At 36.0% G+C, this 24,947-nt stretch overlaps 1 protein-coding gene and 1 long non-coding RNA gene across 3 annotated transcripts; one reads left to right on the forward strand and one right to left on the reverse strand.

Moving 5' to 3' along the window:
* Positions 1–328: 328 nt before the first annotated feature.
* Positions 329–22,113, forward strand: LOC116483952 (uncharacterized). Of its 2 annotated transcripts, none has more exons than XR_004252404.2 (5): positions 329–459; positions 3,018–3,188; positions 19,817–19,946; positions 20,901–21,034; positions 21,954–22,113. XR_004252404.2 is itself a non-coding variant. In XM_032178510.3 (5 exons), exons 1-4 carry the CDS (start codon positions 377–379, stop codon positions 21,018–21,020), a joined length of 477 nt encoding a protein of 158 aa, XP_032034401.1. In that variant the 5' UTR covers positions 329–376; the 3' UTR covers positions 21,021–21,034; positions 21,954–22,113. The 2 variants fall into 2 exon arrangements, 1 of the variants encoding a protein (XP_032034401.1); XM_032178510.3 differs by having other exon boundaries at positions 19,844–19,946.
* On the reverse strand, positions 13,541–15,126 carry LOC131381288 (uncharacterized). The gene is made up of 3 exons (XR_009209921.1): positions 15,087–15,126; positions 13,669–13,742; positions 13,541–13,587 (listed from the first exon to the last, which is right to left on the reverse strand). It is a non-coding gene; the product is annotated as an uncharacterized LOC131381288 (long non-coding RNA).
* Positions 22,114–24,947: the final 2,834 nt, after the last annotated feature.

Consider the following 24,947-nt stretch of genomic DNA (forward strand, 5'->3'; position numbering starts at 1 on the left):
GAGAGAGGAGAAACACAGTTTGTTAATATTCTCTGCTAGATTCTGCAGAGGAATCAGTTTATTTTGCAGATGCAACTATCTTAAGTTATGTAGCTAGAAGTTATGTATCTAGAAAGCTGACTTGCACACTTAAAGCTAATGAAGAGAAATGCAGGTTTTCCAGGGTAGGTTCTTGGCACTTCTCTGCAAATAGGTAAAAGGGAATGGCAGATATTCAAGCTTAGGGAGCAAGCAGCAAGGACAGAGCCTTCCCCCGCTCTGTGTGTTGAAGTCAGCAGATAGCACACCTGCTGCTGCGTGAGTTCCTTCTGCCAAGCAGAGCAGCACAGCTGCAAAACACTCTGCTTCTGGCTCTGAGCTTTGCCTGTCTTCAGGGATGGAGCCCCTCCCAAGGCAAGTTCAACTGGGTTCTTTGGCAGCCGAAGTCTACACGGACCCTGCAGGGAGCGGTGGAGAAAAGTGAATTTGACATGCTTGGAAATATTTAGATCTTGGATGTAAACTTCAAGGAAAATATTTACTCTGTTTGTTTTAATACCACAGAGGTTTGGATCCCGGGAATCTTCAGGCGAGTACAAAAGGCTCTTGCCAAGGCACCAATTTAACAATTTGGTCAGTGACAAAAGGGCATCCTGTTTAACTAGTCTGAATTTAAATAGCATGTTTCCAATGTATTAGCATGTCTGTCTCATCTGTTTACGGAACTGTTTTCTTTAACCCCTGAATTTTGTGTTTGGTTTATGGATTCGCACAGAATCAAATACAGTTTTTTAATAGAAAGCAAGCAAAAAAGCAGGTCATCACATAGTTGAAAGAGTTGCTATCCGAGCATTGATAATAAACTTCCCACGATTACTTGACCATTCAGAGTGACCAGATCCTCATAGAAGGCTACAAGCTCTCTTTACTAATGGCTCTTGGTGAAAAATTCCTTACTGTCTCTTTGCTGGTGCTGAGAAATACTGCAGAATGCTAAAGGACTGTCCAATTATATTTTTGGCAAGTGAATTATGATAAAAGAGAAGCCTTTTGTAAATGTGACTTGAAAAGTGGCATATTTTGTGTCCTCTCTTTGTGTTTTATGCAGAATCCCTACTGCAGGGCACAACATTCAGGACTGACACTGATTTCCCTTTAGTTTTCTGTTTTTGTTAGTCTGCAGCAGAGTGGGAAATAGTTACTGTAAAGGGAAGTCTTAAGAAAACATATCAGTTATGTGCACAATATGTGTACATATATGGAGGAAAAATAGTCAAAAAAATGAATCCGGCATCACAACGCTCTCTCTAAGGGCCTATAAGGGATGAACCAGGACTCCTTCCTGCCTCCGGATAGCACATCAGGCAGAGAAAATGTTAACCATTTTTCAGCTCTCAGAAAAGTAGATTTCATGATGTCATACAATGTCCTATTCCACTGTTGGATTGCTTCCCCACTTTGGCAATTAAAAATAATTACACTTTTTTTATTTGGCTATATTGCCAAGCCAATTTCTCCTATACAATTGTTTTTAGACATGGCGAATGAACAGCTGCTTTTCAATTATTGGACACAGTTGTATTTCAATTCTCTTTTAACAGCTGTGAAACAGAATTCCTATTCAGAATTTTATAACAGTAAGCCACACAAAAAGACTACTGTTGTCTCTCTGCTAATGGAGATTTTGTGTCCCACTTCTTTTTCAGTACCATCTCCCGGATGCTGTCTATTATCTTTCTTCCATCTTTGCTTGATTGTTACTACCATGTGTATGATTCCAACCAAGTCTGATGTCTGCTGATTAAACTTTCTTTACAATACCTTGGTCAGTTTTTCCCTCCATCAGAAGAGAAAGTTATCCCACTTCTCCTAACCAGGTGACAATTAAGTGAAGAAAGAATTTTAATACCTAAATGGTCATTCTGTCACTACCCACTGTTGTCACATTTCTTCTTAGTTGGATATCAGTCATAAGAACAATTAGAGTGGGAAAAAGTCAAACATGTAAAAATTTATATTTGCTAATAAACTAATTTGCGTGGGAGCCATTAGAGAAATATAGACTCATCTGCTTTACAGCAGCTTAGAACAGAGAGAGACCTACCAGGCCAGTTAGTATAACTCTAATGCCTCTCATCTTGGAGAAAGGAAAACAAGCTAGAGTGGTTAAGTGTTTTTTCTGTTTTCACATAACCCATCTCTGTTGTAGCTTAGATATCCTAGAGCTCAATTCCCCAGTTTTAGTAGCTTCCTTATTCTGTTTTTTGGTGGTTTTTTGTTTGTTTGTTTGTTTGTTTGTCTGATGGAGTCTCGCTCTTGTTGCCCAGGCTGAGGCTGGAGTGCAATGGCTCATCTCAGCTCACTGCAACCTCTGCCTCCTGGGTTCAAGTGATTCTCCTGCCTCACCCTCCCGAGTAGCCGGGATTACAGGCAAGTGCCACCACTCCTGGCTAATTTTTTTTTTTTTTTTTTTAAGTAGAGATGGGGGTTTCTCCATGTTGGTCAGGCTTGTCTCAAACTCCCAACCTCAGGTGATCCACATGCCTCGGCCTCCTGAAGTGCTGGGATTACAAGCATGAGCCACTGTGCCCAGCCATCTTCCTTACTCTTTAACAAATGGTAATCTAAAATCAGAGATAGCATGGTTCTGAAACATTGGAAGGTAAACTAAGAGAACTATATGTTGCCATTCAGCTGTAATAATAATTCTCCTAGTCTCTAGGCCAGACTGCATTTCCATCTGGTAGAGATTTATGCATTAACTATAATACTTGATTTCCCCCTGAAGTTCAAATCTCTTTGGGAGGTATTAATTTTATCTTATTTAGGCATTTATACAGAGTATGAACTAACAATCTGAGAGTATGTTTTGATAGGCTGAAAGGAGGAGATGCATGAGGGATTTATACAATGCCATTTAATTTAAACTTATAAATATAATGTTAATGGCTGTGTATTAGTTTTCTATTGCTGCCGTAGCAAATTACCACAAACTTAGAGGCTTAAATAATACAAATGTATTATCTTCTTGCTGTTAGGTTAGATGTCTGGAGTGTTTTTCATTGGACCAAAATCAAGGTGTTGGCTGGGCTACCTTCCCTTCTGGAGACTCTAAGGGAGAATCTATTTCCTTGTCTTTTCCAGATCCTAGAGGCTACCTGCACTCCTTGGCTTTTATCCCCCATCTTCCATCTTTGGAGCCAGCAACAGTGAGTTGAGTCCTGATATGGCATCACTGTGATCTCTTCTGCTGCTCCTTCTTCCATTTTTAAGGACCGTGTAATTACATTGAGCCTACGTGGATAACCCAGGATAACCCCTGTCTTCTAAGATCAGCTGTCAAGCAACCTAAATTCCATTACAACCTTAATTTCCCCCATTCAGCCATATAACTTAATATATTTACAAGTTCCAAAGATGAGGAAATGGACATCTTTGAGGGTGTGTCATCATTCTGCTTAACACAGAGTGTAAGACAAAAGCTACAAATATCAATGGCTTAACTAAATAATAAGTTTATCTCTTATTCACATTGGGAGTTTCTGGTAGAGCAATCCTCTAAGTGACTATTCAGGGACTCAGGCTCCTTTCATCTTCTGCATCTGCCTTCCTACTGAGCTTGAAAGCCTTCCCTGTTTGGTTAATACATGAAGAAATAGAGAGAGGCTTTTGTGTGTGTGGTTTTATGCACCAGGCTTGGAGGCAGTGAAAATTATTTCTACCTTTATTTTCATTGACAATACTCAGTTATGTGGCTATACCTAAGTACAGTGGAAGTTAGGAAATATAGTCTATCTATGTGCTTGGGACATGAAGAAAATACATTTGATGAAGAGCCAGTCAGTCTGTGCCAATTCTGTCCATTTGTTCACCAAACATCTATTCCATTTTTCCTGCCACACATGGAACACAAGTGTCCTTTCTGAAGGTGGAAAACTAAAGGCCCCAACAAGTCATTGCACAAAACTTAAAGTCCAGCATCCTTGAGTGATGCTCATCTCTCTAGACCAGAATTGAAGTGGCTTCTTTGAACTTACAAATGATATATATTTACACACACACAGACACACACACACACACACACAAACACACATGCATACATATACCATGCAGGGACAATACATAGATACAGGAAAACATTTTAGATATCTGTTTGGTAAAGGAAAAAATGAGAGGCATGCAGCTGTTACTGAACCATAGCAATTTTGAAATCATGCTAGGCACATATTAAGGGTCCTATTATTTGGCTGGGAAAAAAATCTTTCATTATTCCTAAATTATGCTCCCTAGAATCTCCTTTCTTCACTGTTCTCCATGGTTACTGATTCCAGCCTCTGAGAGACTCTTCTTTACCTATCTTTCCCATGACCTTCAGGAAGTGGGAGTTGGAGATTGTTTGGTGCTGATAAAAGTTGGGGAACCCAGCACTAATCTTAAAGCTTAAGAAGTCAATACTTTTAGTCCATGCTCATAGAATCCTTAGGGAAACAATTTTCCCCAAACTAACAGACATTTAAATTGTCTTGTTTCTAGTCAGTTCCATGTGCCAATAACTACATTTGAAGTTTTCTCCTTGTGATAATTCTCATGACTGATTTATTTTTTGCTTCCTCACCTACACCCTTCTAAGCCACTCCCAACCTCCCTGAAGCTATCTGAAATAATATTTTTGAATGCTGTTTCCTTAGTCGAATCTTTATATTAAATTGTCTGTTTTTTACCAATAATTTTATTTGATTGTTGTCATTCAGAGCCTTTTTCAATTTATCTTAATTAGATTGCAGAAGCACTCAGGTTTATTAACTCTAAAAGTTATTGATCTCTGGATACATATCCACTTCAATTTCTGCTTCAAAATAAGTCTGTTTTTGTCTGTACTCATCTCTTTCTTGTAATATATTGCTAAGAAAAGCCAATAGTAGCAAATAGGCACTGTTACTCTCATATCAATCTCTTGTCCTCACATCCAAAAATTACAAGCTTATAGGCTTATGAGGTGTGTTGTGCCTTTCTATTTAATGTATGAAGTGGTTTTACCATATGTTTTGCCATGAAACAACATGACCTGGACCTTCATTGTTCCAGCCTCATCTATCAGCCTCCATGAGGCTATCTGAAATAATATTTGTGAATACTTATTTCCTTAATCTGATCTTTATCCTAAGGCTGCATTATAGATTCTCAGATCTTTCCCTTTTCAGGGACAAAAGGAAAAAAACAACAAGGATCACTTGTGGGATATTGTGATAAAATGGGCCTGAAATTGATTAACATCTTTTCTGCCCACATTCTGTTGGTCACAATTAAGTCATATGGCCATATTTAATTGCAAAGTGTGATAGAAAATGTATTTGTGTGTGTGTGAGTGTGTGCCCAGTGGGAAGTGGCAATGGATTTTAGGGCATATGTGCAGTCTCTGTCACACCAAAAAGCACAACACTAAGTATATGGGTATGCCAAATTCAGCTATATTGTTAGACAGTATTGCTTAGAGCATTATGAACCGTTATTGATAGTTATTGGACATTTAACAGCAAAAGATCTGTATGATATCAATGTGCAGACGATTTAAAAATCTTGAGGCATTCCAACTATCATACACTAATCAGAGGCAATTCATTTACTTAAGCTCATTATTGGCTACCTATTACATATTGGACTTTACGTTATGTACTATGCAAATAAAAAGCACAGGATATATCTGCAACCTCAAAAAGCTCTCAGTATTCCAGAAGAGGCAAACATACACACAAGTAACTAAAACACTTTTTTTTTTGCAGTTATAAACATTATATAGGAGCACAGAAGAGGGAACTACTATGTCCTAGTCTTATTTTAAAAAAAAAAAGAAAACAGAGACAGCAAGAAAATAGCAACTATTAAGAATGCTGTGGTTTGTTTTTGTTTTTGTTTGGTTTTACTATGTAAATGAAGTATCTCATCAAATAAGGAAGACTTTATGAGCAGGGAGTTATCAAAATGCTGAACATGGCTGGGTGCAGTGGCTCACGTCTGTAATCTCAGCACTTTGGGAGGCCGAGGCGGGCAGTGACCTGAGGTCAGGAGTTCGAGACCAGCCTGGCCAACATGGTGAAACCCTGTCTCTACTAAAAAATACAAAATTTAGACAGGCATGATGGCAGGCGCCTGTAATCCCAGCTACTCGGTAGGCTGAGGCAGGAGAATTGCTTGAACCTGGGAGGTGGAGGTTGCAGTGAGCCGAGATCGCGCCATTGTACTCCAGCCTGGGAAACAAGAGTGAGACTTCCTCTCAAAAAAAAAAAAAAAAAAAAGTGCTGAACATGCTGCCCTGAAGAAGCAAAACCCAAAGGTGTTCAAAAAGGTCAGTGGTTTGTCTAATTCAATGTTTTGGGGAAGAGATCTCGAAATCTTAAAATCCAGAACAATATTTAAAGTAAGAAAAGAAGCAAAGCCATTTTTTCCTCTTTGGTGGTTGTTATTGTTGACGTTGAAGAGTAACTGGAAAGAATAAGTTAAATGGTCAAAAGTTTGTTTTTGAGATGCCTGCAGTATGGCACTTGGGCAACCTCCCATGATGCTAGATCTGTGTTGGGTCTGACGAAGGCAGACATTCATTAAGCCTCTCACCACCAGCGGTTGGATCCCATCCACTTCATGCAAGTAGACAACCACAAATATTTTATTCCGTATATCAGTACCAGAAGCTAGGAGCATGGAATGCACACAGTATGCTTTGAACCTCATAATTGTTCCTTGTAATAATAAATTTTTACATTTGAACCTGTGAGTTATCAAGGAAAAAAAAACAAAAAGCCACTTTGGTTAAGGGATAGACTTAAAATAACAGGAATTATGGAAATGGAAAAATACCACTTTTCTTTGTTGGCCCAAGGATTTATGTGTGGGGAAAAAATGATTCAGAGGTGATGGCCTTTCTTGGACATTAACAAACGGTAGAGGGGTTTGCGTCCCTGACAATGGATGGTTTGTAAAATCTAATGGTGGTGGAGGTGGGAGGAAGAGGGTGGATGTGGCAGAAAAAGAGAAACTGAGTTTAGGCAGTTCTATACTTATAAAGGGAGAAATTGTTTGGATTTTCTTTTCTTTTTTGGAAAGAAAATCTATTGTTAAAAGTCACTTCAGCCTTTGCTAGAGAGTGAGAATAATTGGGCTTTAAAATATTAATAGAATATGAATATTGATGAAAAGTGAAATATCCTACAAACAACAGGCTTTTTCCAGCCAATTTGTTATACTCAACTCATGCTGATCGGATTCTGAGCTTTATACAAATAAATTTTAGATGGAAAATAAATAAAACATTTAAACATTAGAAATCTCATGACAAAAGAATAGAGAAACAAATAGACATTTCTTTCCTAAGAGTTGAAATTAAAGAAAAAATTGACAGTTGAAATTTCAATACACTAAAAAATTTCAAATATAAAAACATTATTTTCTGTTGAAAGGCAAACCACATATTACACTGATAGTTACATTAAATAGGGGATTGAGTTCATCTCTTAATGCCTCATGCAAATTTATAAGAAAATAATTAGCATAATTAACAATAATTCATTGGTCGATGTTATAGTAAATGTATAAATGAGCAAATAAAGATAGCAGATATGCTAATGGAAACTGTTTAATTATGCTAATAATAAGAAAGTATCATAAATTAAGATCCTATTTCACATGTTAAATTATGGTAAACACAGAAAGAGAATGTTTAAAGCTAGCAAGAGTATCATCGGACTGATTATCCTTCATTGATAATGATATTATAAATTGGTAAAACTATTTTAGGATGCAACTTGAAAATGTGTGTATTTGTTGATTGAATAAGCTGAATTTAGTGGGTGAAATTGTGAAATGATTGTATTTTTCTTCTGCAACAGCCTGTTAAATTTTGTGTTGAATTTTCCATCCTTGCCCCTGGACAAAAACTTCTGATAAATTAATCGTTAGGTTACCAGTACAGCTGATGTACAAAAGCCTAGTCAAACTTAAGAAACAAAACAAAACCACAAAATCTTTTATTGTCTCATCCTCTTTTAAGCTTCTCCCCTGGACCCCTGATGTGGGACTTGGAAAATTACAGTAAGGAAAGTAGATACTTCATTATTTTTACACTTTATTCTTTCATCTTCCCTTACTCAAGATGTTGTTTCTTGACCCCGTCTTGGTGATGTTGGGTAGATAAGAGAAACCAGGGTTGAAAAGTTATTTGTCAATCAACACAGTTGTAATCTGGAACCAGACAGATACCTAAATGCTGTCTTCCTCCTGAGGATATTTTGTAGGTTCTTCAAAAAAGCCAGTGAAAACAATCTACTATATTATTCACTGTCTCTGGCAGTGCCCCAACTAGCTGGCTATGAATGACATCCACCTGAACCCCTGTTTCTTGGGTAATCTTCCTATAGCCTCTTAGTGCTGTTGTCTGTTAGCCCTTGCAGGTAAGCCACATGTTGGGATCCTTTCCAGGTAATTCATGCCTTGCTACCCTCTGTAGGGTCCACACTGCCTCCACTTTTTCTCCGTGTTCAGCCATCAGGACTATTTCCAGCCAATCTCCTGTCTTTAAATTTTGCAGGCAAGAGCTGGCCTCTTTGTTTTCCAAACCCTCACATATCAACATCTAAATTCCCTCACTTGGCCTGAGGTTAGTTAAGAAAGTATGAAGGAAGGAAAGAGAAATGCTGAATAATGCTGACAATTGTTCCAAAAAATAATTGATCAATTCCGCTAATGAATGCTTACCTTTTGTTGTGTAAGGGAAGGTAGGTGATGGACTAAGAGCAGCTGAATCTGTTTTGGGAAAGCCCTTTTGCAGCTCACATTTAAAAGATCAGGCATCTCTCTTCAGAAGGTACAGTAATTGTCACATACACTTTTGAGCTTTGAAATCCTAGCCCAAACTGAGACAATGGAAAAGTCCCATTTAGATGGTACACATTTTAAAAAATCTTCAGAATTTCCAAACCTATTAGCCTCTAGGGGAAGAAAACACAAACAACTAGATTATGTAAAAGCTCGGTGCATTAAGATAGTAATTACAGTGTTAATTTGAAAACTATAAAATTTGAAAATGGGAATTTGAAGGTAATCCAATATCTCATAATAGGAGAATAGTTAAGAAAGGGCATATCTAAATTAAAGAAAACCAACCTGCTAAAATAACAAGCTATGTTCTTGTGCAGGAAAATATAACATTGAGTTGGAAAAATAAGACATAAAATTGTATTTACACTATGTTTATAACTACGTAAGGTAAATATTTAAGAGGTTTGGGTCAGGAAATCAAACAACTAGTTGTCTATCACAGCCCTGGAACTTGGTAGCTCAGTAACCTTAAGGACATTATTTAAAGTCTCCAACTTATCTCTCTAAAAAGAAGATAATACTTTCTGCTGTTTTCATGAGACTTACATGTGCTAAAGCATTGCCTGGCACTTAGTAATTAATGAAAAAGCTCTATTAAAAGACTGAAGAGGACACACAAAAATGAAAATAGTGATGTTAAAATGATTTAAAATCTCTTTTACATTATTTGTAATCTTCCAATAATGCTGTGATATTACTTCCATAATTAAAAACGAACTAAAAAAGCTGAACAGTAGGGGGACAATATATTGGTGACACCAACCCACAAACATGTAGGACATCTAAACAGGAGGTTGCACCAAATTGAGGCTTCCTCATATATCACAGACAAAATTGTTTTCCCAAGATACTGTGTTAACCAATCAATTCAATGCTCATTCCAATCAATTGGCATGTTCTAGTAACCTTTGCATCATCTGGGTATCATTGGAATAGATTTTAGACATATATTACAGCAGTTCACTTTGCTTTCTTTGTAGTCCGTTTCTGTCAAGGTACAAATCCCAACTAAAATATTTCAGAAACAAACCAGGGCTATTATCCAGTTTATGAGCATTTAGATAAAAAGGGAAAAATCACAACCCCCTGAAGTAGGCTTAATTCAAACAAGAGAATATATCTTGCAAACCGTTCGATAATTTTTATTACAGTTTTTGATGTGCTCTTATTATCTAGACTATAATCTGCAAATGAATTGGGTATTAAAGTAAACGACTTTTGAAAGTTTGCAAATAAACTCTCTCCCTATATATTATCACTCTTTTATTTGCTCTTATTTGGACTAATAAAGATGAAAACATTATGTACCTGATTTCAAACCAATAAGGGAGCCAAAGAGAACTTTAAAAAATGATGTAAAGGTTGAAAATTTAAAAGTGCTTCCTTTAGTGGGTTTTGGACAAGAACCTTGACCATATCCCAGAAATATATAATTGATTCACCTAAGTTTGTTTCTTAAAGACTAAGTAAAACTATCATTTACATATGTATTTCTCATATGGCTTTATGCTGTTGCTTCTCATGATAACTTAATTTTTAAAATCCATATTCTCAGATTTGAGGTGAAATCTGAACAGGTGCAACTACGTGTCTTTCTTCATAGTTACACGTGGATAAACAACTAAAAATAAACCCCCAAATAAAAACATTTTAAACGCAATATTGGAGGATTTTCTTCCGTTAACTCTTTATTACTTAAAAGATGGTGAATTTTGTCTGGAACCTTGTGGTCAACTATTTTAAAATGAACATAGAGTTGGGGGTAGTAGGTCATTGATATTTCTGATTTTTAAAAATTTGAGTTCAGTAGTGTATCAATCAAATTGTTGCTAGAAAACATTAAGATGTGAGTGTCATACAACTATAAGCATTGATTTCTGAGTTATGGCAGCTGGGTGGGAAGGGTACATCTTGGCTGAGATCAGCTGGTCTTCGGTTCTAGCCACGTATTCAGATCAGTTTTGCTCCAAGTGTCCTCAGCTTTTGAGACTAGTAGGCTGGATGGGCAATGTTCTCATGATGTGGGATGAAAGGTCCCAAATACGATGAGAGAAAAAAAAATTATACTACTTAAGGCCTAGGCCTGGAATGTAGGCCATTCCCACCCCATTATTGTAAGTTACGTGCCCAAGTGTTGTTAATGCCTATTCCTCTCTGAGAGATGAGAAAGAATGGAGTGACCATTCCTGAATGACAATTTAATCTCACACAAGTGATACATATTGTACTTCATGTTCCTACAATGTTGTCATAAACGCTTCCATCCAATGACTAAATTCTCCCGCTTCTTTTCTCTTTAATGTCTCTTCCTACTTCTCTAGTTTCTTGGGTTATGAATGCCACATATCTCCCTTAAACTATTCCAATGATCTCCTTCCCTGTGCTTTCATGGACTTAACCTTCATCTTCTAAAATACTGTCATTGTTAACTCTGTAATGTAAAATTGGGGCATATTATTCTATTCCTCATAATTCAGTGACTCCTTATCATAATAGGTGGGCAAATTTTCTTGAGGTGGAATAGGTGACCCGGTCAAACTAACTTATACATGGAAAAATGACTAAAAAGTAACCCCCCAAATAAAAACTTATTAAATATAATATTTGAGAATTTTCTTCTGTTAATTCTTTATTACTTAAAAGACTGTGAATTTTGTCTGGAACCTTGTGGTCAACTATTTTAAAATGAACATAGAGTTGGGGGTATTAGGTTATTGACATTTCAGATTTTTAGGAATTAGAGTTCAGTGGTGTATTAGTTTGTTTTCATACTGCTATAAAAAACTGCCCAAGACTGGGTAATTTACATAGGAAGAGAGGTTTAGTTGACTCATAGCATGGCTGGAAGGCCTCAGAAAACTTACAATCATGGCGGAAGGTGAAGAGGAAGCAAAGCACCTTCTTTACAAAGCAGAAGGAAGGAGAAGTGCTGAGCAAAGGTGGAAGAGCCCCTTATAAAACCATCAGATCATGTGAGAACTCACCATCATGAGAACAGCATGGGGGAAACTAACCCCATGATTCAATTACCTCCACCTGGTCTTTCCCTTGATACGTGGGGATTATGGGGATTACAATTCAAGATGAGATTTTGGGTGGAGACACAGCCAAACCGTATCAAGTGGTGTATCAATGAAGTTTTGCCAGAAAACAGTAAGATCTGAGTATCATATCATACAACTATAAGCATTGATTTCTAATTTATGGCAGCTGGGTTAGAGCTTCTGCTCTAATTTCTGCATTACATTTTAGACATCCAGAATCCTCTCATGATTTCATACACCTTGATGCCCCTGTCTCTGCAATATTATCTATCTGTAGTGTCTTCTTCCAATGGTCCATGAGTCAAAGTACACCTGATCCTCAATTCTACCTCTTGTCTGAAATTGAACCAGTCAGGAGACACTAGGTTAGGAAGCAAATGACAGTGGCTTATAACCACAAACATGTATTTCTTGCTTACGCTACATCCCCATTGCTGACTGGTTTTAGAACTCTTCATTTCAGGATCCAGACTAATGGAGTAAATCTTATCTATTTATTTCACCATAGGGAAAATAAACATAGTGAAGCATGTTCTAGCTCTTAAAACTTGTGTTTGCCACTACCACACTCATATTTCATTGGCTAAGGCAAGTCACATATACATGTCAGAGTTCAACAGGATGAAGGTGTAAAACCCTTCCTCAAGAGAGAAGGACATCTCAATGTGAGGCAGTAAATATTTTGAAGAGTATCAAAATCTACCACAGAAGTGGCCCTTTTGTCTTCCTGTTAAAGATTTCTTTTACTATGTTACAACAATAATTAATATAACTATCACTTGCTGAAATGATATCTATCTATTTTTATTGATATCTGTTTATCTTTATTGATCACTCAGTTCATTGAGTACTTTTTCTACTTCCCACATAACTTCAGGCAAAAGAATTACTAATATTTTTACTACAACATAATGAATTCCCTCTTTCTCTAGTTTCCAACATTTACTTCCTTTACCTGTGAGCCCTCACCTGTAGCTTTAGGAAAAACCACAAGGCTTCTATTGACGATGTGTTCAAGGCACTACAGACTGTCACTAACACTTTCCTCAAAGCCCATTGCTCAGTTCTAAAGCCACTTCCACATTGTGGGTTGGTATTTTGCCACCATCTCACTGTTAATATTAACATATGATAGTTACATATTGCTCTGTAACAAATTACTACAAAACTTAGCAGCTTAAAACAACAAACATTTATTATTATCAGTTTCTGAGGGTCAGGAATCCAAGAGTGGATTAGCTGGCTGCTTCTAGCTCAATGTCTCTTGTGAGGTTGCATTCAAGCTGTTACTGGGCTGCAGTCATCCGAAGGCTTGACTGGGGTTGGGAGATCAGCTTTCAGTATCACTCATGGGGTTGTTGGAAGGCCTCAGTTTCTGCTGAGTGTTATCCAGAGGCTCCAGTTCCTCACCACACGGGTCTCCCCACAGTGCTGCTTGAGTGTTCCTCAAGACCTGGCAGCTGGTTTCTCCCAGGATGAGAAATCTGAGAGAGCGGTCCAAGAGGGAAGCTTCAGCCTTTTCTAACTTAATGTCAGAAGTACCAGGCATCAATTCTGCCATATTCTGTTGGTCACACAAACTGTGATATAGTATGTGGAAGGACTATACAATATTAGGAGATAAGGATCATTGGGAGAATGATTTGGTAGGCTGGCTTTGACAAATAGTATTTTTTTCAATCTTGAAAATCCAGAGCTGTCAGAGAAGCAAAAATGACTTCAATGTGACTAGTTTAGTTGACTATTTATACAGTTATTTAAAAAAAATCTCTTTTACCTGTGTGCTAGCCCCTATGATAGCTGCTGGTCATGTAGAAATGAAAATGTTTCTTTCTTTGAGGAGATTACAAACTATTAGGGAAATAAACATACACAGTTATGTATCACATAATTTTGTTTCATCAACAATAAACTGCATATACAACAGTGACCCCATAAGATTACAATAGTGTGTTTTTACTGTACTTTTTCTATGTTTAGATACACGAATACTTGCCACAGTGTTACAATTGCCTACAGTTTTAAGAACAGTAACATGCTATACAGGTTTATAGCCTAGAAGCAATAGGCTAAACCATATAGTCTAGGGGTGTGGTAGGCTATGCAATCTGGGTTTTTTGTGAGTACACACTATGATGTTTAGATAACATCATCGCCTAATGATACATTTCTCAGAATGTATCCTCGTCATAAAGGGATGCACCACTGTGCAGAAGTTAAAAATTACTTTATTTATTAATTGCTGTAATAGAGTACCTACATATCATAAAGAGAGTCAAAATTACAAGTGGTTAAAGACTTCAACTTTTGTAGTCAGATCACAGAATTTTGATTCCAAGCTTCACCATTTATTAGTTGTAGCACCTTTAGCAAATTACTTTACCTTTTGTGACTCAATTTTTTCATTCACTAATACAGAAAATAATAGTGTTTTCCCATAGGGTTGATACAAATTTTAAATGACCTCTGCACAGATAGATATACAGGGAGGTAGGTAGATAGATGACAGATAGATAGACAGATATGCTTGCAGGTATGTGAGTCAAAAGTTATTTCAATTTGAAAGAAGTGGTGTTCTTGTCATGCAGTGATAGCAAATTTAGAAACATTGTCATTTGCAGTTACATATAAAGTAGAATATATGAGCAATAAATCGGATAATCCAGCTAAGTTGTGACAATGATGACGTCAATTGCATGCATGGGTGGAAGAGGATACAAAGGCAGTTTTAGATAAAGAATTTCATCACTTATTGAAATAGGCATTTCCAACTTCTTGCTTATTCTCAACATTTTAGCTTATAATAGAGAATCAAAGAGGAACTTTTTTTTCTCTTTGTAAAAATCATGCCTTTAATTATCTGAAGAATATAAATGTGAAATGGATAATTTACTGTGTGGATGTTTGTGCTTGTTAAGGTAACAGAGTTGGGATATGATTGAAAATTAGCCATACAAAAATTCTAGTCTTTCTTATTGCCATCTAGCCTGCTTTGGCCAAGATTGCCATAAAAAGCTAGAAACATTGCAAAGCCATTGTGATAATCTGTTCTGGTGGACCATCTATTTGCATGACCTTGGTTATAAGGTCATGAAATGTGCTAGAGTTGGTGGGGAAAAACTTGTGCCTTTGAAATTTAAGAGCACTTTTTATTCCCTCTGGTAGTTTTCCTGAAATTCTGTGAGTAGGACTTACCTAGCTTGATTCTTCATTACTTGGAAATCCTGAATAGTTTTTCCTGGAAGTAACCTGATGGAAAAAATTAAAAATGTTTCAGAAGAACTATTAATGCTGGGTGTTTTCTTTTTCTGAAGCATTTTATTTTTATTTAGACTTAGATCAAGAACACTTATGAGATTAAAGTTTGCTGATCCAGCATGACAAAAATTGTTTTTATCAGAATTTCAAACCATAGCTTTATGCATTGGTAGGCTTGACTCTGTTTTTAACAATTGTCTCTACCTTTCTTGCACTTTAAGAAGATAACAAAATAAAAGCTTTTTACTACAGTTTTGCTTCAAATGGCGTGTTATTGCCTTAAAAAATATTATTTTCTAAGGAATGTTAAGAGAGTGTTTTAAGAAAGCAATGACACTGTCTCCAGAATCTTTTCATAGAGGACATTTAGTCCCATTCTTATTACCCTTAATGGTTGTTCCTTTTTAAAGAACAAGTACCAGATGTATGATAGGGACTTCCCAGAGAAAGACTAGGTTCTATTACTGGGTTTCGGTAGGAAGAAAAAAAAAATCTATAGGAATATAATGAATAAACCCAAAGGAATTCAACTTTTTAAAATAAATTTTTTTTGTAAACACATACTATAGTCCTATCAACAATTAGATAAAATTTAGCTGTTGAAATTCTCAAAATCCACCAATGGAAAAACATTTGTAAGATTTCAATGGTGTGGACAGTGCTGTGGATTGGACAAAGGGAGAGCAGGCTTCTAAAGTCCAAGGAGATCGCCAAGGAATTGGATGCTCTATGATGTGATTTAGTGCCTCTGCCAGAACAAGGCATCCAGGAAGTAGTGTTTCCCTCTTTTAGTTTTACAAAGGAGAATTTGTGGTGTAGAAAGGAAAGAAGAGACTTTGGAATAAAGCAGACCCGAGTACCATTGATTAACACCTTCAACTTCCACAGACTTCTGAATTGCCCCAAACATCTGGTTTTTTTCACGTCTGAAACAAGGACAGAAATTAAAGGGATGTTGGGAAGTAAAATATCTAGCAGGGCTCTCACCAAGGTTAGTTGCCTTCCACTTGCTGTTGGTGTTTGTATGAGTTAGGTTTATATTTAATTTCTTAATGTAATTCACCAGAAGGTTACAGTTTTCTCCATGCACAAACAAGCTCCACAATGAAACAGAAAAATTTTATCCTTTGTGAAGAAGATAAAGGTCTTAGAAAGGTAAATTTTAACCTGTTTGAAAGTAGCTGTGGAATAGTGGAAAGAGAAATACTCATATGCAATTCTAACCCAAGGCTTAGCCTGTCACCCTAGCTGTCAGATCCGTGGCTTCCTCCTTTATGTGATGAATTTAGTGAGATAAATTATTCAAAATATAGCAGATGATTAATAAGAGTCCATTATGAAAAATAAAAATAAAAATGAACTATAACTAACTGAAAATGAAGGATGCCTTCCCTCCTGATACATTTTTAGCACAAAGTGAACAAAGACACTTAGAACCGTGAGGCACCTGCGCTCTTTCCTCTGTTTTTATGAATATGTAACAGGAAAATGAAAGGGAGATTGTCACACATCATTTCTTTCTAAGTATACTTTGTTACAGCAGCTTTACTAATTAATCCTGCTACAACCCAATATGTCGGTGAATTCTTCTGTTCAAAGCCTTTGAAACAATCGTGTCCCAACATGTTTTATTTCTCTTTTCAAGTTGCTACACGCAAGTCCTGATCTGTTTTCTTCTAGTTAGCATGTTGCTGCAGAAAAGGGCTTTATCAGCCTCATGAGTTTCAATATCAGATTGAATCTGCTGTTATGCTTACAGACAGATGACAGCGACTCCCAAGCAGCTAATGGTGTGTGATTTTGATCACATTCCCAGGACTGAAAGTGTGTTAGCATGAACCATTCCCACACATTCTCCTGGTGCTCCTGCGACTGTGTCTTGCGACCAAAGACATACTTTTGAGGGAGATTATACAGGTCCCATGTCGGGTAACAGGTCAAGTAAACATCTTGGCATGCAGCTTATGCTAGAAAGTCATTATTAAATTATTTGCCTCTCATGTGAAAGAACCTCAATGGGTGGTTTTAAAAATGTATTCTAATTATTTTTCAGTCAAATGAAAATCAGTAACCAAGATACAAATTATACAGCAACGATTCCATAGAAATAAATTAATGGAAATAACTGTGAATATGATCTTTTTGTGATTAAACATTTCTAACATGAATGTTCAGTTTTATATTTCTTCATATTTCAGTAATGAAAAAATGTTATTGTCTTTCAATTTTATTGTCCTTCAAATTTTATATGTCTTTCAAAGTCAGTCAACACCGACTTTGTTCTGAACCTTGAAGGTCTTGTTTGGTGCCCTGGTTTGAAGTCTGAATGAAAAGAAACCAATCATTATAAAACAATTTTCACATATTTTAAGATACAGTATTATCTGTACTTTAAGTCACTCGCCTTGTTCTTTATTCTGAAATTCTTTGGGAACACAGTATCATTTTTAGTAATAAACAAGGTAAAGAGAGAAGTGACAATGCCAGAAATTAGAAAATTACTTGTTTACTTGGTTTACTAAATTTATTTATATCATATTATTTTCTTCTTGCAGTTTTTGGTTTGCTTTGTTTTAATTTGTATATGAAAGCAAACAAGACATAGTACCACGGCTCATAGTTTCAGATCATGCATTCCTTAAATTCCCAATCTTTTACAACAGTAAAACTTCTAAGATTGTATTTACAGTTGAATTTTACCCTGATAATATATACTGTGACTATAGTGACTGAAAATGGAATATTCATACAGTTTCTTCAAGTCCTGAGCCAATCGATCAAATAAGAAGTATAGTGCAATCATTATTATCAAGTGAACTAACCTGCAAAATATACATTTAGATTGCCAAAAGTTTAGATGGAACAAGGGGAACAGATAGACAAAAAGAATCAGCCCCAGCTAAAATAATTATCTATTTACAAAGCTTCAAGCTCGGAGGTATTTGGCCCAACTCATTGATGGGCATGTTCAGCATCTCCAGATATTTAGTTCAAGAAGCCCTGGTTTTCTTTTTTATGCTATTTTTTTAAGGAATTGGCATGTTCAGTTTAAAAAATCCAAATTTTAATATTGGAGAAGCAAATCAGATTGGTTCCTGGAACTATTCTTTAGGCAGCCTCAATGTTCAGAGAGCCTGGATGTAGTCAGGTTAACACTGACCTTCAAACTTGGAGACAAGTTCTTCTGGCCTAGTCTTGCACATGGGTAATGATACCTGGAATCAGGGAAGTTACAAAAGAGATACGTTATTTGTTTAAGTATCTGTACAAGGTTTCAAGAACACCTGGTAGTTTTTAGTTTTTCTTCCCTCACACTGCTGCCCCAGTGTATTTTCTTTCAATGCAGAAACACCTTACATTATAGAATGATGACAGTATGAAAGCTGTTCGGAACTGTAAATAATGATTTTCCATGCCACGCTTTTTTTTTTGTACATATATGTGATAAGGCTGAGAAGAAACAATTAAAAATAACGTCTGTTTTATTCCAACTAAGTTTATAGCCTTTCAATGTAGCAACTCCTGAAAAACTTGGAGAGGCATTCAAAAGACTCATAAAATGCCCTTACATCTCAGTTCGAAAGTGAATGCATTTGTAGCCTTTCCGTTTTTGCCAAAAAGAAAAAAAAATGAAAAATCCTGAAATGTTTGCCATTTTTCTTCCTCAGATGAGAGGTATAATGTCCTAGTTGCTGAGGTCCTCTGGAAATTATTGAGATAACTTAAAATTTTCTTATTCTCCCTCATCTAGGAAATTCAATAAACAAATATATCTTTCATGATGTGGCAGTGGGAACATGAATGTATTGATTGATTTTTTGGAGAACTGAGGTGGAAAGAGTGTTCTTTATTTATCTGCAGGTATCTGATATTTCTCCCTAAATAAACTCAGCCATAGACTTAAGACTTCTTAAAAGTTCATTTGTATGTCTGCCCAAGTGATACATCTACATCAGATTTTTTCAGTCTTAACTTTATTGCCGTTCTGAGCCAGAATATTCTTTATGTGGGTGAGGGAGTGGTCTGTGCATTGCAGAATGTTTAGTGGCGTCCTTGGCCTCTGTTGACTGGATGCCAGTAGCTTCTCCAAGCCCCACCTCAATCGTGACAACCAAAAATGTCTCCAGACATTGTCAAATGGTCCCTGGGGGGGATATAGCCCTTGGATCAGAACCATTACTGTAAATCTTGCAAAATAATAACACTTTACTACTTCTAAGGCTTAATATATTAGTTATCTAGGATATATGGATATATATATATATTTATATTCTCTTATGGATAGTTTTTGTCATTCATATGCAATTCTCTAAGCTCTTTGATTAGTCTACTAAAAGAAACTGAAGAATTGGCTTAAATGTAATTTTTTTTTCTATTTTATAACTATTACAACATACCCTGTATGTCTGTTATATTTTGAAAACCTGTTTTAATGTGTGGGCTGTCTGTTCATTATTGATAGAAACGATTTCTTCCCTTTACTGCATCACTCACGGGATCTCGGATCTTAGGTCAGGAAGAGTATTTTGCTGGGCCAGCTTCATGTGTCATCATGTCACTATTTTAAAATATATTTGCTGGTAATACAGTCTTATGTACAGCTGGCTTCAAGAGCTAGCCAACAACTGTCTCATCAGGTTGGGTTTTCCATCTTCTTCTTCTTCCAGCACCTTTTTCTTCCTTCCATGATATAGATATATTGATCATGAGGAGAGGGCTCACCCCTCACCCGGAGAAGTAGTTAGGAAAGCAATATGCGGAAACAAAGCCATGAATCTGACAAGAAATGTACTTAAGGTAAGTAATAAGATGGGTTGCATTTTTATGATGTGTTACAAAAAAATTGTCCTCAAAAAATCTAGCTCTGGAAGCCAGACATTATTCACTTTGGGGGAGCATGCCGTGCAAAAGATCTCCTGGTTTTGGGAAATCACACAGTGACCTATGTTGTTCCTGGTGCCTACCGAGGAACATGGACGCAGCTTCAGTCTAAGAAAGAATGTTCAATTGAGGCAGCCACTTTCTCTGGGCCAAATTACATTCTTCATAATCTCCCAAGTGTTATATTTAATTTACATTTGAAATAGAAAATATGTGAACATAGACTTTGGCTCACAAATTATTTCAGCTTTCTGAATTCCGGAGAATGTGCTTGTTGAAGCAGATGTTTCTGAATTTTATTTTATTACTGAAATTTCCACAAATATAAATCATTTAAAAATACGTGATTTAACAGTTTAATAACCTGAAAATGACCACCCAGCAAAGTTTTTGTATCTTTCCTCAGCATTTCTGATCATGTGTTTTCAAGAAAGCATTGAATTTTTTAGCAAAGCTTCTCACGTAGATAATCTCTTAAAGGTTTAAATCTCTTATGGAGCATAAGAAAAATAAACTATGTTTTGACTTCAATCTAAATGGAATTCTGTACTCTTTACAAGCCCCTGAATATTTCATAACTCTGAAAGATGCAAATGTAAATTTCCTATGAATCCCGATTTTATTCAAAGATTGAAGCCGTATCACCTCACTTAGAACAAATTTCATCCATTAACAACTGTCTTGCAGGTAAAGGGAAGCCAAATATAAGTAAAGTACTAACAAGGCCAATTACTTTCAGGTGCATGGATGATTAATCATAAAATTCACAACGGAGGACACTCTGTGGGTAAGGAATACGATTCCTTTTTGCAAATAATGTGGTATATGTATATATTTTTCTTCTCTTCTCCTTTCACATGCACTGTTTAGATTGTATACATGGAGATGAATACCCATTGTCCTTTGCACTTTCTGGATGATAAATTAGAAAGGAAGAATCCAAAGAATGAAGTTGTGCTATTTGTCCTCATTTCTGATTTGGGAAACTAGAGGAAATTAAGATGGTTAGTATTGCTATGATTTTTTCCCCCCTGAACCCTAGGAAATAGGAAATTAAAGTCTTTAAATGTATTTTCTATAATCAACAAATTATAAAGTTATTTTCACTAATCTTTTTGAAAATACAAATACAAGCCAGAGGTTCTTATTCATGGCTCATTTCTCAGGACTTCATAAGACCATGAAGCAAAGTGAAACCCATATATTGAATAGGTCTCATGCAATCTGCCTGCATTGACTAAACCCAATCCACTCATTCAAACTTTATCAAATATTTTTTATCCTTTACCGTGTACCAGAAACAGGACAAGGGATGCGGAATGTAGAGGTGAACCAAAGAAACAGTTCTTGTCATCATGAAGCTTATATTTTAGTGCAGGAGACAGAGGCACAAAGAATGTAAACCAATAAAGAGAAAATATAATTTAGATAGCAGTAAGTTATATAAGGAAAATTAAACAAGGCAATGGGCTAGAAAACAATGACCAAGACGTAGAGACAACTTTGGCTTGGGCTGTCAGAGCACGACACTCACTACAGAGATTGCATTTGAGCTGAGATATAATAAATAGAAATGATCCAAACATGTTGATTCAGGGAAAGACTACTTCAGGAATTGTAATCACAAAATCCTATTCCTAAGATAAGAATGAGCTGGGTGTCCTTGATTTAGAGAAGAAAATCAAAGTGTGTAGACTCTAGGAAGTAAGATTAGGTCCTGCTAGGGACTGAACTGTGTTTCTTAAAAATGTATATGTTGAAGCCCTCATCCCCACTGTTACTGCATTAGAGATATGGCCTTTAAGGAAGTAATTAAGATTAAATGAAGACTAAGAGCAGGGCACTAATCTGATATAATGGGTGTTCTTATAAGAAGACACACCAGATCTCTCTCTCTCTCTCTCGGTCTCTCTCCATGCACAGAGAAAAGACCATGTGAGGACACAGTGAGAAGGAGGCCATATGTAAAGCAGGAAGGAAGATCTCACTGGAACCAAAAACCAGCCCTGCTGGCATCCTGATCTTGGACTTCTAGCCTTTCTCAGAACTGTGAGAAAATAAATTTCTGGTGTTTCAGCCACTCAGCCTGTGGTCATTCGTTATGCAACCCTACAGACAAACAGGGACCTAGCTTAAGAACTGGTTAAAAATGAGGCCAGTGAGGAATTTGATACTCTATGGTTGGGAAAGTTTGATGTATTCTAAGTGCAATGGAATGGAGCTGGGGATATAAATTTTGGATTTATTGGCAGGTGAAGCATATTTTAAAATAGACTAAAATTAAATTTCCTAAGGACAGAATGTAGACAGAAAAGAATCAAGGTTTTATGACCAAGATCCAAGTCACTCCAATATTTAGAGTTCTCCCAAACATCTAAAGAAGGCTTACACTGATTCTATGTAGCATCTTCCAAAAAATAGAAATTCTTTACAGCATCTTTCCAAGTCATTACATGAGGCCAAAATTACCTTTATATTATAACCAAAGACAGTACAAGAGAAAAAGCTATAGATCAATATCTCACATGAACTTAGACATAACGTTTCTAAACAAAATATTAGCAACTTGAATCCAGCAATATGTAAAAAAGAATTATGCTCCATAGCCAAGTGGGATTTATTCCAGGTATGCAATGCTTTTAAATATTTGAAAATAAGTCAATATAATCTACCATATTAACAGGCTAATCACATGATCATATCAGTTGACAAAGATCAAATCTATGACAAAATTCAGCATCTATTTATAATTCTAAAGAGCCTCTCTAAAAATAAAAAATAGAGGGAAATATCCTCAAATTGATAAAGATCATTTACAAAAAACACAAAAGCTAGCATTATACTTAATGGTGAGAATCTGAATTAGTTCCCCCTAAGATCAGGATCAGGCAAAGATGTTTGCTATCATCACTCTCATTCCATGTAGTCTGGAAGTTCTCACTGGTGCAATAAGGCACACAGTGGAAATAAAGACACTGAAATTTGTGTTAGTTAATTTTGTGTTGCTATAACAGAATGCCACAGACTGGATAATTTATTAAGAAAATTGTTTATTTCTTACAGTTTTGTAGGCTCAGAAGTTCAAGGTGTAGGGGCCCACGTCTGGTGAGGGCCTTCTTGCTGCATCATCCCGTGGCAGAAGGCAAAAGCGTAAGGGTACAAGATAGAAAGAGAGAGAGGGATGGGGGAAGGATGATATGAGGGAGCCAAACTCATCCTTTTTATCCAGAGCCCACTCCTGAGATAATGAAGTCACTTCCGCAATACATCATTAATCCATTCAGAGCCCTCATGACCTAATCACCTTTTAAAGGTTCCACTTCTTAACACTGTTGCATTGGGGATTAAGTTTCCAATACAAAAACTTTGGGGGATGCATTCAAACTATAGCCAGTTTGAATGGAAAAAAATTTAACTGTTTCTATTTCAAATGACATAATTGTATACATAGAAGATTCCAGGCAATCTTTTAAAAACTCCCAGAACTAATGTATAAATTTAGCAAGATCATAGGATACAAGACCAACACACAAAAATCAATCATATTTTTATATGCTAGCAATGAATATGTGGAAAACACAATTAAGAATACAAGACTATTTACAATTATTTCAGAAAAGAGAGAAATAATTAGGTACAAATCTAACAATGTACACATAGGTCCTCTATGCCCAAAATGACAGAACCCAAAGGAACAAATGCAAAGGACCTTTAAATAAATGGAGAGATGACTTTGTAATGGATAGAAAGATTTAACACAATAAAGATGTCAATTCTCTCCAACTTCATCAACAGGTGCAATTCAATTCATATCAAAATTCCAAAAAAAATTTTTTGCAGATATAGTAAAATTTATTTTAAAATTTATATCTCAAGGCACAGACCATGGACTAAGTAAAATAATTTTGAAAGTGAATGAAGTAGGGTGGATTATTATATCCAATGTTAAGACTTAATATATGGCTACAATAATCAAGAGAGTGTGATATTGGTTGGGGGATAGACTCATAGATCAATGGAACAGAAGAGATAACCCAAAACTAAACAACACAAATATGCCCAGCTGATTTTTGCAAAGGTTATAAAAGTGGTTCAGTGGAAGAACAGTTCTTTCAACAGATGATGTTAAAGCAATTAGATGTCCAAGGGCAAATAATTGAGTCTCAACCTAAACCTAATACTTAATTTAAAAATTAATTCAAAGTGTATTATAGATTTAAATATAAAATGTAAGACTAAAAAACTTTAGCATAAGACAAAGAAAAATTTTAGGAAGTAGGACTAGATGAGAAGTTCTTAGATATGACACCAAAAGCACAACTCATAAGAGAATATAATTACTCTTTTAGACTTCAAAAAAATTAAAAACTTTTGCTCTGTGAAAGACTACATTTAGAGAATGAAAAGTTAATCTAAAGTTAATCTACAGACTAGAGGAAAATATTTGGAAATCACAAGATTCAACATAGGGCTTCTACTTAGAATATGTAAAGAACTCTCAAACTGAACATTAAAAGAAAAATAAGCAGGCTGGTCTGAAGATAGCGAAGTATCTCAATTGATTGTTCACAGTTCGTTACAGATCTTACTCTTTGTTCTACTCTTCTCCCCTTCTCACTACTGCACTTGACTAATAAAAAAACAATTAAATTAGAAAATTTATAAACAAAATTAACAAAAGATTTTTAACTGGGAGAGATGATATCTCATTTTAGTTTTGATTTGCTTTTCTGTGATAATCAATGATGTTGAATGCGTTTTCATATGCCTGTTTGACATTTGTATGTCTTCTTCTGGGCAATGTCTATTCAAATCTTTTGCCCATTTTTTAAATCAAATTATTAGATCTTTACCTATAAAATTGTTTGAGCTTCTTATATATTCTAATTATTAATCCCTCATCAGATGGGTAGTTTG

Source organism: Hylobates moloch, unplaced genomic scaffold (genome assembly GCF_009828535.3).
Source record: "Hylobates moloch isolate HMO894 unplaced genomic scaffold, HMol_V3 SCAFFOLD_15, whole genome shotgun sequence".
Classification (NCBI taxonomy): domain Eukaryota; kingdom Metazoa; phylum Chordata; class Mammalia; order Primates; family Hylobatidae; genus Hylobates; species Hylobates moloch.

What these genes read in the sequence shown, in the direction of transcription:
- LOC116483952 (XM_032178510.3), top strand. Translation starts at nt 377, where the DNA reads ATGGAGCCCCTCCCAAGGCAAGTTCAACTGGGTTCTTTGGCAGCCGAA. An exon ending in CATCTTTGGAGCCAGCAACA is followed by an intron (nt 3,189 to 19,843) that starts GTGAGTTGAGTC and finishes TCCATGATATAG; the next exon opens with ATATATTGATCATGAGGAGA. An exon ending in TGACAAGAAATGTACTTAAG is followed by an intron (nt 19,947 to 20,900) that starts GTAAGTAATAAG and finishes TGCACTGTTTAG; the next exon opens with ATTGTATACATGGAGATGAA.